Below are 15575 nucleotides of genomic sequence, written 5' to 3' on the forward strand. Positions count from 1 at the left end.
GATTTAACAAAGCATTTAGGGCTCAGGCATTTTTTCAATCCATTGTGCTTTTATTTTCTCCCTATGTTATTTTTCTCTTTTGGCAGGGTTTTTTTTTCTTCCTGTTTTCTGGTTTGTTTGGGTTTTTTCTACAATTTAGGAGAAACCATTTTTTATCATTTTAAGTAAAAGTTGTAAATACTAATATCAAAACAAAATGTACATTTGTCAAACGTATGTAAATATTTATTAATTTGACACTGGGCCAAGGAGTGTTCCTTTATAATTTGGGCAGCTTAATGAATTTATTTCTATTTATGTCAACTGTGAATTCAGAATAATCTTAAATAAAATCAATGGACTAATTTAGAACTGTGCTTAATAGAGTTCTCTCATATAATGGTTACATCTTGTGTTGTGATACTTTGAGCTTGCAAGCTGGGGGATGAATTAATATTGATTCTTATGCTTTAAAGACTTAATAGATGAAGTGTAATTTGCATAGTTAGCTTTTAGCTAAGAAATGTGATTTGCAAAAGAGGCTGAATTCAGGTACCTTATTCCTGCTTGCTAATTTATGAGTGACATTATGAGGCCAGTCTGGCGAAAAAAACCAAAACCCCGAAACAAAAAAACAATCAAAGCCATCTATCTTAAGCCAAATGTAACCTAGAAAATGTCACTTTTAAATTTTATTTCAGGATAGGTAAAAGTTTACAATGCTTCAGAGGGAGGACCCATTTCAGAGATGAAATTCTAAGCCTTGCATAGTCTTAAATATTACAAACATGGAGTTTTGTAAGCTAGCCATTTTTCTATTGAAACTTATTTTTGTTTATTTCCCTTTCAACTCACATAAGTTTGTGAATCTGAACTGCGACTTCGTCAGCCACCCAATAGTTTGGAACCTTATTAAGCAGTCCTCTTCTGTGTTGGTCTGTACTGTAACCTTGTTAGTCAATCCAGAAGAATAGCAGCTTGAACCCATAAGTGATCCATCCAGGAAATTTTTAAAATATAATTTTATGTTCAACTGTTGTAAGCTGTGCAGAGTAGCCCACAGCAAGATGGATGGCAAATTAATTTAATAATACATAAATAAAAAATATGACCATGCCTGGCTCCAGATTGGCCTATATCCTCTGTGTTTGCTTGTATATCTCTTAACAAATCTAGTGCCAAATTGGCCCCTAAGATACCTTAACTTTTTAATTCAATCATAGGTTTCATTGTCCCAGGCATGACCATGCCAGCATACAAGCTTCACCCCTTTTATATTTTAGGATTAAAGATTAAGAATTCAGACCAGATTCGCTTTTTACTTTTTTCTTCTTAAAACTTGTTGGTATAGATTATATACTGTTGTTTTTACCACATGAAGCTCAGCAGATCTGTCTGCAGCTGTGGGAATCATTTGTCAACACTTCCGAAAAATAATCAGATTTAGGAGGACTGATTTATGTTTAAAGAAAAATGTCTATGTGGGTTTTGAAAGACATAGGAAGGTAGCATGTGCAAGAATATTCAGATTCTTTTGGTTGATTGTGTCTTGTGAAAACTAGAGTTTTTAGGTTGAAGCAAAATGTGGCAGGGAAATAAAATGCAGTCATTGTCACTCCTTGGTTCACCTTAATCTGTAGATGAAACCTGCCTGTATAAAAGCCTTAACTCGGATCTTCCGAATTTCTGATCAAGATAATGATGGCACCCTGAACGATGCAGAACTCAACTTCTTCCAGGTATTACTCCATTTTCTGCCGTGTTTCATCCTGAACTGTACATTAAATCTCAAGTGAAATCCTCAGTTGAACTCATTGCTGATGTTTTAATGTTTGGGACATTCAGACCCAGAGTACTCTACTCACTGTAGAGGACTTTACTGGTGATGGTGGTACCCGGGGGTGGGGGAGGGGGTGGAATTGCTGCAGAAAGGAAGGATGAAAATGTTGCAGGACTTCTGCTCTCATTTTCTCCTTTCAGAGAGATGGGCGCAGTGAGCTTCTGCGTCTGCAGAGAGACAGCAATACTTTATTTGTTTGTTGTTTATTCCATGTATATGCCATCCATCTCACTGTTGCAGCGACTCTGGGCAGCATATAGAATGATAAAAAGGTTTTAAAAAGTAATACAGAAGGATTAAAATTAAGGTTAAATAAGAGTTAAAAACCAAGAGGACAGACGACGTGGGAGTTACGGATATTTTCTCTAACCCACCAGCCGCTCCCTGCATAGAGTACACCTATTGGGCCCTTGGCCAGCCAGCAGAACCAATTTTTAAGGCTCTTCCAGAAAGCTAGGAGAGTCGGGGCTCACCTCCAGTGGGAGAATATTCCAAAGAGTGGGAGCATTTATGGCTGGACTACTTTTTCAGTTCTTCCTAAAGACAAGCAGGGGGAAATAGCACTGCTCTAAAGATTCACTTCACCCTCTCCAATTTTTTGCGCAGAGAGATAGAAGAATAAGATGCCAGAATATAGTCACTCTATATTGCCAGCAGTGTTGTGAATTCTGTATTCAGAACTCTTGCACAAAAGTGGTATTCCCCTGAGTTGGTCAGATACAACTGGCTTGACCACATGGGTGGCTAAGGAGCTGCAATATGCTTCTTCTGCACATTTAACCACGGGGCTAGTAGCTTACTCTGCTACTTGTATGAGTCTGACATGAGACCAAGCTGTTTACAGCCCACTGAATCTTTATCAACGAATATTGATTTCAAATATTTCTGCTCTCTTTAGAGAATTTGCTTTAACACGCCACTGGCATCTCAAGCGTTGGAAGACGTAAAGAATGTAGTAAGGAAAAATCTAAGTGATGGAGTTGTAGACAATGGATTAACATTGAAGGGTGAGGACTACATTCTTTCTTATTACTATATGAAATATGGGAAGGGGATCTGCTGATCATTTGGAAACTATAGCAAAAATCATGACTCGATCTCTATTTATGAATGTGGAAGCCAGCAGAATTGAATGGGTTTAAATGTGCTGTGCCGAGGTGAGGTTTATACTTTGGCCTTTCTGCATAGACCAGTCGTTTGTGTATGGAATTGATTAGTCAAAAAGGCAGCTTATTAATTCATTTTATGTGTATATTTCTTTGCCAGAGTCCAAATGCATTTTTGTTAAGCTCAAAACATTTGGGTCTGTTGCTTTGTCTGCATCTGCAGGTGGGCTGGAGGGCTAGTGGCAATTCCTCTTCTGTGAGAGAGAGGGCTTGCTAGCGCCGTATTTTTGCAGTGAAAATATAACCTGGAATGTGCAGTTTTCCAGATCCAGAAGGGAAAAGGTGATGTAGAGTGTGCTTATGTCCGCTAGTAATACTTGTTGGTATCTCTTAAAAACATATTTTCTTGAGTTCTCATGCAGATTCTTAAGATGCTGTTACAGAAATGATAGCTGGGCCCACATGTTTTGATTCACCTTTTCCCTTAGTGCAGGGGTAGGCAACCTTGGCTCTTTTATGACTCCTGGACTTCAACTCCTAGAATTCCTGAGCCAGCCATGCTGGCTCAGGAATTCTGGGAGTTGAAGTCCAGGAGTCATAAAAGAGCCAAGGTTGCCTACCCCTGGCCTAGTGGGTTGCTCAGCCCTCCTGACCATGATCAGCCCAGTTTTACAAGAGCATTTGTTGTTTTTTCAATTCTAACCTTTCTCCCTGGCCTGTGTTCTAGACTGCCCATTAAACAACTGTCTTTTCAGGCTTTCTTTTTCTTCATACACTCTTCATCCAGCGAGGGAGGCATGAAACAACTTGGACAGTATTGCGGCGTTTTGGATATGACGATGACCTAGAGCTCACACCAGAGTATTTATTTCCCCTGTACGCATCAAATTCGATTTTTAAAACTTGGTTTAAATTTAGTTGGTATTATTGACCTATACAATTTAAAATCTAGGTTTCCCTGCAGAAAATTACATACTGTCTAGAACTTGAAGGTCTGTTGACTGAAAAAAAGTTACATCTAACAGATTCTCACACATGATCAAAGTTTGGGTGTTGACAATGAGCATGCATTTGCAACAGTTGCAGTGTCCTGGGGCCATGTGATTGCCAATTATGGCCTTCCCAGCTGACTTTCAACAAGCAAAGTCAGTGGGGGAAGCTGGAGTCATGTTGCAACTGTGATTTAGTTAATGACTGTGTGATTCACTTAGCAAAAGATCGGCGAAAAAGATTGTAAAATCAGAGGCAACTCTCTTAACCACTGCCTTGCTTAGTAGCAGAAATTCTGCTCCGGTTTGCGGTCATAACTTCAGGACTATCTATATTACATTCAGATTTTGAATATTGCACTTCTCAGTATTAACTCTTGGAGAGCAGCTGCAGAAAGAGTAGCTGCTCATGTCTTGCTTATGGGCTTCATAGGATCATCTGATTAGCCCTAGAGATAGGGAATATTGGGCTTGATAAGCCTCTGGTCAGTCTGTATGCATGTATGCATTTATTCAACATATCCAACCCATCTCACCTGCAGGTGAGTCCAGGTGGCCTACAATCATTTAAAAAACCCAAAATCTTAAAACATTAACACAATAAATAGTAACGTTAAATTAGCTCAAAATTGACAAAGATGGGGAGAAAGAGAGTAAGATGCACAGGGGCAGGTGGGGCCTTACCTTAGTCAGTTAACAACTTGCAGAATGAGGCACCCCCAATTACAAGACTTGCCTGTTCATTTTATGTTTGGTAAATAGGCTTCTTTTCCAAAGATACTGCTTTCTTTTTCAATCAGGTTAAAAATACCTTCTGACTGCACGACAGAGTTAAACCATCATGCATACTTGTTTCTTCAAAGCATGTTTGATAAGCATGATTTGGTAAGTTTTTCATCTGATTTTGGGACTGTTTTAAGATGAACACATGATTGATTGATTGATTGAACTGAACATTCCTGGCAATATGCAAAAAAAAGAGTATTAAAAAAATAAAACATTACAACTGTTCCACACCCCCTCAAAATAAATACCCACAAACAGTTAAATAGAATTGAAAGTGCCAGTGGAATGTAGTTGTTCTAAGTGCTTTGTGAAACACCCGGAGAAAGGGGGCTTCATCAGTGTCTTGAGAATAATGAATTTCAAAACCTGGAGGCTGCATTAGAGAGGCCTGCCATCTAGCTCCCAGCCCAGTTACTTCCTGAATACATTTTTCAAACATTAACTTTGCTATTGAAGGCACTTGAAATGATTAAAATATATCCAACATTGAACTTGTTTTATTGTATAGCGTATTTTTAGGATTTGCCAATTAAGTGATTCTGTTACATAAAAATATATGGTTTGGGGGTGGGGTGGGGCGGGGTCCTTGGTTCTCTCCGAACCTGGTTGTTTTGTTGCAGACATTTCACTACCCAGCTAGGTAACATCTTCCGTGCTAGAAGAGAGTGGAGTTTGCTCTCTGTTTATATATTGTTCTCTTTCCCAGACATCCTTAATCAGCGCCTTCTGAGGCACAACTAAATGAAGCGTAGAAAAACAAGCTATGTCAGTTGAGTTACTAAACAAAGCTAATTGGCTATAAATAAATATAAATCTGTTTTCAGGACCGAGACTGTGCTTTGTCTCCTGAAGAACTCAAGGATTTGTTCAAAATCTTCCCTTACATGCCATGGGGACCAGATGTCAACAGCACTGTTTGTACAAATGAAAGGGGTTGGATAACATATCAGGGATTTCTTTCTCAGTGGACGTAAGTGTAGCGTATAAATTAGAGATTGCCCACCACGTGTTTAGAAACAGCTATTCTTTTAATGGTACAAAGTGAAAATGAGCTGCTTTCAAAGACAGTTTAAGTCAGACATGTCAAACACAAGGCCCGGGGGCCGGATGCGGCCCACGAAGTTTCATGCGGCCCGCGAAGCCATCCTGCAAACAGTGAGGGAACGGCCCCCACTGCCTTGGCCCTGGCCCAGAGACCCTCCTTCTGCCAGAGACCCTCAGATCTGTCCCACTCCTGCCCAGGCCCCCATAGGCACCCTTGATGCGAACGATGTAGAGCTGGCCACGCCCACCCAGTAGGCCATACGCACTCTAGCCACGCCCACCCAGTAGGCCATACACACTCTAGCCACGCCCACCCAGTAGGCCACGCCCACCCTGGCCATACCCACTCGGCCCCCTGAGGGCAACCGCAATGCTGATGCGGCCCTCAATGAAATTGAGTTTGACACCCCTGGTTTAAGTGATTGGGTACTATTTGGTTGTTCGTTTGGATATGACTATTTCAAATTGCAAATATATTATTCTGTTATTGAAAACTCCCAGCACTCTTTAAGAACAAGCACGTTTGAAAAAGAAAGGAAGCCAAAATACTCTTTCTCATGTACTATGATTTAATCAGGAAGGAACTGCAGCAATCCTATGATTGTAACCCAGGCAAGTGTCACAAATTAATTCTGTGTTGCTCTCTCGGAGACCTGCTTAATAAAGTTTGCCATCCTTGTTTCACACAACAAGCAGGTTGCCCAAGTGAATTAGTACTATGGCTAGAAATAGACTGCAGGGATGTTTCTTTCTACTACCCATTGGGCTATCTTGCCTTTTTGATTGATACATGGCATGCAAACTGATAAAGTGTATAACATACCTTAACATTATAAAATCTTGAGCTGTCATCCAATATTGTTTAACTGCATACTACCTATTTATGTGGTATGTCAGAACTGGTATGTAAGTGCTGATACAAATATTACTAATTTTGCTTCCTACTGCTTTCAGTAGCTTAAAAATCTGTTCAGGGGGGGCTCCCAAATAGGGAAGGTGCAAATTCCAATGCATGAGTACGTATATAAAACAGTCCTGGATTTTACCGATAGATTTGTACTGCAAAGTGCCTTAAGGCAGAAGTCCCCAACCCCCAGGCTATAGTTCCCAAGCTGCGGCCTGTTCGGAACTGGGCTGCGCAAGCGATAGGAAAGCAATGCATGTGCTCCGCTTGCAGGAACTTGTGCATGAAGCTCCATTTGTGCAGGTACTCGTACTCGGCACAAAGCTCCTTTTGCGTGAGTAGCGGGAATGCACACATTCACGTGCGCACCTGCCACGTACACAGAAACATCCTCTCTTTCCCCTCTCCCCACTTCCCTGTCTGCCAAGCCAGAAAGGTTGGGGACGCTTTAAGGCTACAACAAATGGTGAGAACTTGGGAAACATACTTATTTTCTCTTATAGACTAACTACATACTTGGATGTACAGCGCTGCCTCGAGTATCTGGGATATTTAGGATATTCAATATTGACTGAACAGGAATCCCAGGCATCAGCAATTACAGGTATTGGCTTGCATTCTTCCCCAACTTATTTTGGGAAGAATTTGGATGCTTGCAGGGTAAAGCAATTGAAGAATACCTACCGTAAAGCATTGGGATTTTAGGGAACATATCTCTCTATTTGTCTGTTTTTGTTCTTGTTTTAAAGTAACCAGAGACAAAAAGATTGACCTTCAAAAAAGACAGACTCAAAGGAATGTGTTCAGATGTAATCTCATTGGGTTGAAAGGCTGTGGGAAAAATGGAGTTCTCCATGCATTGCTTGGAAGAAATCTCCAGGTAAGACTCTTCTGTTTTTCTCTAAAACGATGATCTCTGACACCTAAACAAGGGTTGGAATTGGGACAGAATTACCTGTTGATAGCATTTGGTCACTGCTTTTACAGTTTTTTTTAAGATAACCTTTATTGTCATTTTTTCCTGTGGGCACAATGGCACACATTAAAAATGAAATTTAGTTGCTTCCTCTCAAAGTATTTATTTTTATTTTTATTTATTTTAATCCCATTTATATCCCGCCCTTCTCCGAAGACTCAGGGCGGCTTACAATTTAAAGCACAAATCAGTGTGCTTAGCAATAGCCTTCATTCTATGTATATGCCTGCTTATTAGGGCTACACATACATAACACACATTTAAAACATACCATATACAACATATGTATAGACCTATAGTATATTCTTAAAATTATTTTTAGCACGTTTCCCCACCCCACTTGGTTCTTCTCATTCACTGTTTATTTTTATTTGTGATCCAGCAACTTTGAGGCAGGACCAATTAGCTATGGGTCCTGTAGGGCCCAAAGGAAATGTACTGTTCAGTTAGTCATGTACCAGCATTTAATGTTCAGGCAATTTATTTATTTATTTATTTATTTATTTATTTATTTATTTATTTATTTATTTATTTATTTATTGGGACTTATATGCCGCCCTATCTCTCAAAGGACTCAGGGCGGCTAACAACAATAAAATACAAATATTAAAATTAAAATTAAACTATATCAATAGCCCCAATTAATAAAACCTTAAAACCAGATTAAAAAACCCCATTATTATCAGTCCAGGTTGGCCTGTTGGAAAAGAAATGTCTTAAGGTCACGACGAAAGGACCGGAGGTCTGGGGTCATCCGGAGCTCCAGGGGAAGCTTATTCCACAGGGCAGGTGCCCCCACAGAGAAGGCCCTCCCCCTGGGGGTCGCCAGCCGACATTGTCTGGCCGACAGCACCCTGAGGAGGCCCTCCCTGTGTGAGCGCACAGGGCGATGGGAAGTCCTTCCTAGGAACAGACGGTCCTGCAATTATGCTTTGCTATACAGATCCAAAGTGCAGTATTTACTTATCCTATTTCTACATTGCTCATCTCACCTAAGTGACTCTGGACAGTTTACAGATGAAAACCGTGAAAAGTGACATAGTTAAAAACACTGGTAAAAACAAAGTTAAAAGTTAACAGAGGTTAAAAAAAAATTTAAAGGCAGAAGGACTGCCCTCAAGCCACCAACCACCCCCAAGGTTGTATGCTACTCTTAGACACCCTCTCATACCAGTTGGCAAAACCAGATATTGATGGTTTTCCAGAAAGCTGGAATAGTGGAGGCCTAATTCACCTCTGGGGGAAAGATGTTCTATGGGGTAGCAACATGGAACAGCAGAAAAGACCCTTAACAGCAGAAAAGGCCCTTTTCCTAGACCCCTAGTTGACAGGATCCGCAACAAACCCTCCCTGATTGGTTGAGTAGGACAGATTAATGAAATAGGGATAGGAAGGTTTCTCAGGTAGCTTGGTCCCATGCCATAACAGGTTTTAAAGGTGATAACCAGCACCTTGAATGGATCTGGAAGCAGACCAATACCCAATGCAGCTTACATAGCACAGGGTTTACTTGCACCCCCTCTAGAGATGCCCTATTATGCTTGTGCCACCACAGTCTATACCAGCTGATTCTGCCAGCCTGTCTTCAGAAACAGCCTTACAACCAGCAACTTGTGTAGCAGCACTTCTGAAGACCAACAGGATTTCCAGAAGACAACTGTTCCTATCCTTCTCCTGCCCTGGGGTCTTCGCTGGTGCCATATCCTAAACCCGGCCAGGAAACTCTGCCCCTCTGGGCCTAGCCAGGTCTTGGTAATACATGCCAGGTCAGCTGCTCCTCACTGATGAGATCACACATTAGAGGATCTTTGTTATTAATTAACCTGGCATTAAATAACAACAGCCGAAAGCCCGGCTCTCTGTCTGTTTGTTGATCCGGGCCTGGGTTTCAGTACACAGGAGTCAGATTGTGACAGTGGTACCAAAAACTGGGGACGTCTTTTTGGAGAGCAGCCCACTCTCTGACTCCCATCAAAATGCCCATCACTACCTGAATTCAGCTCTTGGCACCCCTGAGAGCCCTACCTGCCAATATATTTGTATTGGTATACACCAAAATACCAGTATATCTGTTCTTTTTTAATGTAGTATGGTGCACCTCCGTGAGGACAGTTGGCAAGTCTGCAGGCCAAGCAGTATAGCAGCCCTTGGGCAGCACGAATCTGCAAGTAAGGAGCTTGCTGAAAGACCTCTGATGCCCCAGCTCAGCAGAAATTCATGCCTGGAAATCTACTACCCACTCATTCTAACTTGTGGGCTGTATACTGTAAAAAAAAGGTCGCAGGTTGAATTCGGTCTATGGGCCATAGTTTGCCAACCTCCTACGCTACACTTTGAACTACCAACATGGTCAGTGAGGAAGAGATTGTTTCGCTTCAAAACATTTGAGAGGCACAGCATTGCCTAATCCAGTGTTATAGTCTGGGGAAGGCCTAAATGTATGTATGAAAAACACTGTATTAGAAAACCTGTATGTTTTCTTACAGTTTTCTTCCTTTATGCTTTCAGAAGCAGAAACATATACGTCCAGAGCACAAATCCTACTATGCAATTAATACTGTTTATGTGTATGGGCAAGAGAAATACTTATTGGTAAGTTACTCATATAATAACATTTAAATTTGACTTTTCCCCTCTTATGAGGACTATTGACATTGTAATTTAATGGTATACATGCCCCCCCCAGTTTTCCATTATTACTTTTCAAAAGCATGCTTGGGGTGCACAATGTTTATTGTGAACCTTTTAGTTACAATTTGAGATTTTTACAAATGGCTGTTTCTCATAGTAAGGCATCTTCTTTGTTTTATGAAGAGCTTAGCAGATTTATAGTATTATTTACTTTAAAAATACATATCCTGTTCATGACAAGATTTTCCTAGGGTTATTCATAACAGTTTAAGCTTTAAACATGTTTTAGAATAACTAAAGTACAATATATAAATATTTAAAAATATAGAGTGCAGGGTAGTAAATATTCATAAAATGGATCTGTATTGTAACAAAGAAGATACATAATTTGAAATATTAGATTGGGGGCATATTATGTACACATCATCCGAACTCATTGTTGTGCTTGCCAGATCATTTCTGCCTGTTGTATCCTAGGTTGAGGTTGAAGCTGGCACATCCTTGCTCTGCTTGTCCTAATTTTGGGTTAGTAGTATGACTTTGGAGACGATTAAATGAACTGTACATTGCCTGAACAGTGTATGTACTGGCAATAAAATGTTGAGAAGCCTGTATCTGCGCAATATTGTGTGTGATGGTGGACACAGATATAATCCAGTAAAAAAAATTGCAGTACCACTTTGGGTTTTTAGGGTTTTTTAATACAGCACCTGTTTGTGTCCGACATAATAAATTGGAAAAAGTTGCGGGCTGGAATGAGTACAAAAAAGTAAATTTGTTACAGTGTTTGTAACTTTATAGTATTTGATATTGATTTTCTTTTTCTTTCTAGTTACACAGTGTTTATGAATCTGATTTCTTATGTGATGCTGAAATCATGTGTGATGTAGTCTGCCTAGTATATGATGTCAGCAATCCCAAATCATTTGAATATTGTGCCAGAATATTCAAGGTTTGTATCCTCATAGAAAATAATTGTGTCATAGAATCATTGATTTTGTGAAGGGCTGTATTGGCTATGGAATTCAGCCCGGTCAGTATGAGAATCTACATTAAATCACATTAAAGCATCCATGACAAGTGGATTTATTTACTAGATCTGAGGATCTTTGAAAAGCAACTACCTTTCTGAGAAATTAATTCTGATGGTGAAAGTTGTGTACATCTTTTAAACATCTGAAAAAAAAGTTGGACATATCTACAGAGAAAACTAGTAGTTTGCTCAGAATTTTAAAATTTATTTTATTTTTATTTATTAATCAAATATATGTGGCTGCCCATCTCACAAGAGGTTACTCTGGGTGACATACAACAATATGTATGTCTGTATATTTAGTCCATGTGGGATAGTACTTAAAACTAATGAAGGGCGAATATATGTGTCCCAGGATAATGTTGCAGGATCCAATCTCGGTCATTCATCGGGACCAGAGGTTTCGTCTTCCGAGCTTTCCGACTTGTGCAGGAGCCCCCATCCTCAGGGAATTTCTCTGTAGCAGAATGTGTGTCTCTATTCTTAGCTGCATTATCTATTAGCTGTATTAACTGTTGCTTAATGACTTTCAGTTAAAGAGGGAAACTTAATTCCAGTTTTGCTGTGGAGTAAGGAGGAGCTACTTCCTGCTATATATTCTATGAGGCTTCCATTTCTAGCATGCTCTGCTAAAGAGGAGTTCTCTGAGGATGGCTTCCAGCAAAAATCCAAAAACTTGGAAGACAAAGCCTCTGGGGCTGGTGACTGACCCAGATTGGATCCTGGTACTTAAAACATTCATCATTAGACAACGGGAGTGTTAAATTCCACATTGGGCTGACTAACACCACGCCAATCTTTTTCACACTCTGGGCTACTTACTTCACAAAATGGCTGTGAATCTATAGTAGGAAAAAAGACCACGATAACTATATGTGGTATACATGAACTGAATGAAAGAAGGATGGCATTGTACATTTAAAAAAATATAGATTGCACCCTGTCCTCTGAAGGTATGGCAGACTGTTGAATTTACTAATCACAGCTCTGTAGATTTTAAACCTATGTATTTTATTGAAGTTGGTAGATAACATTTATTTCATTTTTATTTTAAATCCCTAGCAACACTTCATGGACAGCAGGATACCTTGCTTGGTGATAGCTGCCAAGTCAGATCTACACGAAGTTCGGCAGGAATATAGCAGTTCTCCAGCTGACTTCTGCAAAAAACACAAAATGCCTCCACCCCAAGCCTTTACTTGTAACACCGTTGATGCACCAAGTAAAGATATCTTTGTTAAACTGACAACAATGGCCATGTATCCGTATGTATCCAGAGCACCCTTCTATTCATACTGCATGGATCATGACAGTGTTGCATGCTGTGGTTGCCATAAGGATGGAACTCTGTGCCCCAATGAAATTGTGTTTAGCAACAGAGGGAGATGTTAGTGATGGATATCAATGAAGGGAAATGACCTAAAATCGGCAGAAAAGTATAAGTACATATTTCAATTTTTAAAAATTCGTAGGCACAAGATTTGACACATAATCTTTTGACAAGAATCTTTGAAGACTGGGATGAATTAGATTTAGTTCAAAAGACATGGGGTTCGATTCTCTCCATATACGCATGTATTGCATTGCTCGTTACCATTACTCATCCATTAATGCAAAATTGTGAGTCTGTCCCCAAAAGATTGGACCTTTATATGCTGAAACAAAAATAGAAATACAGTTTTGTGTAAAGTATTAATAATTTTTTTTAAAAAAAAATCAGCACTAAATATTTTATCTTCCTAATTAGGTAAGAAATTGATTTTTGGGTATATGTATAAATTTGGATCATTTTGTCCTCATCAGCTTATTCCTCAGCGTGCTTTATTATCCGGTCTGTGCCCATTTATTTCCTTAGTAAGTCTTTTTACATAAGATCCAGGATCCAAAAGGATCGTGAAATTAGTTCTGTATGCCCACTAGGTCTTTGGTTTGAGGAGTAGCTCTCTCCAGATGTCATAGTAGAGGAATATGTGAAGTGTTTCATCTCACGAGTGTTTTAACATTGGAATAGGCCCATGTTGGAAAAACTCGTTTTAAGGTTGGAACGTTGCATAATGGAACATTTTGCAGATCCTAGTGGCAAAGTGCTTCTATATATAAAATTGTTTGCTGCTGTTTTGGAAATGTGGCATTAGAGTCTGCTATATAAAACAAAACAAAAAATCAGAAAAAAATGGATAAAAAGAAGCTGCTCAGCTCTCCATTGGCTGGTTACATTTTGTAATAGTGATGATGAACGATAGCAGCATGATTCTAGGGGACAATTCTTATTTGAATTGTAAATGGATTAATTTCCCCTGGAGACAATTAATTAGCAATCTCTTTCATCTCAGGGAGTTATAGCAAGGGTTGCTTTCTGCTTTGAATGATTCTGCTTGTTTTTCTGAACCTCAGCCCCTAACTGAGTACAAGGAAAAACAATCCCTCTGAAGTATATTTAAATTTAGCATTCTCTTAAAATTGTTGAAAGGTACAAATATTCTAATTAAAAGACTTGCTGTGATGAGCTTCTTAACAAGGTAGAATAGGTACACTCTGTGTTACCTGATTAGAGCTTTTTAGCAGTCAACTTTATAGATACCTTTCAGTGCACGTAGTTACAAAAAGCTGTATAAAATAATGCTATCACAGTCTTATGTGTTTAACAGTATCTCATAATATGCTAAAAAAAGTGGGGGAGGGAAGATCCTTTCTTTTCAAGGCATCATTATACTAAAGCAAATTGACATGTATCATTGCTAAAATGGAAAGCTTTAATTTTCCTTTGAAATGTTCCTCTCCTTTCTTTCTAGTCACCCAGAGAAGAGCCGCTAGACGATAGTCTCTTGCTTATTTGTGTCTCTCAAAAATACATGCTGCTGGTAAAATTGAACATTCGGTGTTTCGTGCATTGTAGCGAATTGTCAAGCTTGAGACGTATGATCTTAAAGGTTGCTATTACTCACTAAGCATCTCACTCTGTTGCCAAGCAAGCCCACTCTGCAGTCTCTGCATTTGACGGGACAAATCTTTCCTGCAGGAATTCAGTTTAGATGTCCTTCAGATGGCAGATTCAGAATGGTGCCATAGCCGATATTAAGTGCATCCTAAGGCTCCACATTGTACCTATCCCCAGTTAACTATGGCTCTGCTAGAATATAGGCTTCCTAGTTGTTTCTGCAAAAGGAAATGTCTATGCATGGCAACCTCTATTCCAGGCCTTTCCCCCCACCCCAAATCTACATGGCAAGTTTGCTCTTATAGCCAGGAATTGGAAATACGCTGCCTTTAAATGTTGACTTTCTATTTGTAGCTCTCTGATAAATAACTATTGACCTAATTTCTTCTTTAAAAAAAACCCCACCACCACCATCTTTCTGTACTCAATTAGAGCACAGGGAAGCATTTTGAAGGTGCAAAGATCAGTGCTGCTGGGTGGAAGCTTTCAGTTGCTTAGTGAAGGTAAAGTTGCTTCTATCCTTGGAGAGTCCAGTTTTGACGGGGGGGGGGGGACATCTAAATTCAGGAAATTCTGCTCTTCTTAATTTATATTTGGCAACCTGGAATATTTAAATATTTGGAGAAATCTAAGCAGTAGCGTATTTGACTTTCTTCCCTTGATTCTCTTAAGCATGTGTATGTTTGATTGGGATGCCAGAGGTAAGGGTAGCTGTTGCTTAATGACTTTCAGTTAAAGAAGGAAACTGAATTCCAATTTTTGCCGTGGGTTAAGGAGGAGCTGCTTTCTGCTATGCGTATTCTCTTAGGCTTCCATTTCTAAGCCCCAAGTGAGTGGAAAACGGATTGTTTTCTTTTGCTTATGGGGATGCTGGCATATCAGCACAGTTCCTTAACGTACGTTCCTCCTGGAAATCTGCACAGCTTCACTCTACCCTTGCCTCACTTCCTGATCCCCCAGATGTTCCCAGTTCCTATTTCTCTTGGTTTTGGCTCAGATTTCTCATGGTTTCTGCCCAAGGTCTCAACTCTTGTCCTTCTGTGTGTTTTTGCAGCCATGCCCGGTTACGCTGTATGTGCACCTGCAACAGGTGTACATTTTGCATCTGTCAGAACCTCCTCAACTCAGACTTGCTGCAATCTGTAAAGAACAAACTCTTCACTGCAGTTCTTAACAGGTCTTTGATTTTATTTACTAGGTACCAGCTGTGCTTGGAAATTACATGAATGAAACCGATTGCTGAACTTTGTAAACCGACAGACCTGTCACACCATATCCATTAAGCAGCCAAATGTCCTGCCAGTTATTGAGTTATTTGCTACAAATTGCTGGGTGGCTTATAGATAGCA

The 15575-nt window shown here is 39.7% G+C and overlaps 1 protein-coding gene across 14 annotated transcripts in view; it reads left to right on the top strand.

Moving 5' to 3' along the window:
* RHOT1 (ras homolog family member T1) overlaps nt 1-15575 on the top strand; it is a 50335-nt gene that overhangs the window by 21689 nt on the left and 13071 nt on the right. For 8 of the 14 annotated variants that reach the window (XR_014491221.1, XR_014491222.1, XR_014491223.1 and 5 more), the window contains 11 exons: nt 1620-1718; nt 2718-2826; nt 3681-3801; nt 4715-4799; nt 5525-5670; nt 7152-7252; nt 7398-7528; nt 10133-10216; nt 11088-11207; nt 12351-12553; nt 15281-15403. Coding sequence is in view for 11 of the 14 variants with exons in the window: in XM_083352740.1 (XP_083208866.1) it covers nt 1620-1718; nt 2718-2826; nt 3681-3801; nt 4715-4799; nt 5525-5670; nt 7152-7252; nt 7398-7528; nt 10133-10216; nt 11088-11207; nt 12351-12553; nt 15281-15403 (1322 nt within the window). In the remaining 3 variants the exon portion in view is untranslated. Of the gene's footprint in view, nt 1-1619; nt 1719-2717; nt 2827-3680; nt 3802-4714; nt 4800-5524; nt 5671-7151; nt 7253-7397; nt 7529-10132; nt 10217-11087; nt 11208-12350; nt 12554-14080; nt 14150-15280; nt 15404-15575 lie in introns of those variants that run through there. The other 6 variants (XM_083352750.1, XM_083352741.1, XM_083352742.1 and 3 more) reach the window with 5 other exon arrangements.

The sequence above is a fragment of the Vipera ursinii genome (assembly GCF_947247035.1).
Source record: "Vipera ursinii genome assembly, chromosome: 2".
Classification (NCBI taxonomy): domain Eukaryota; kingdom Metazoa; phylum Chordata; class Lepidosauria; order Squamata; family Viperidae; genus Vipera; species Vipera ursinii.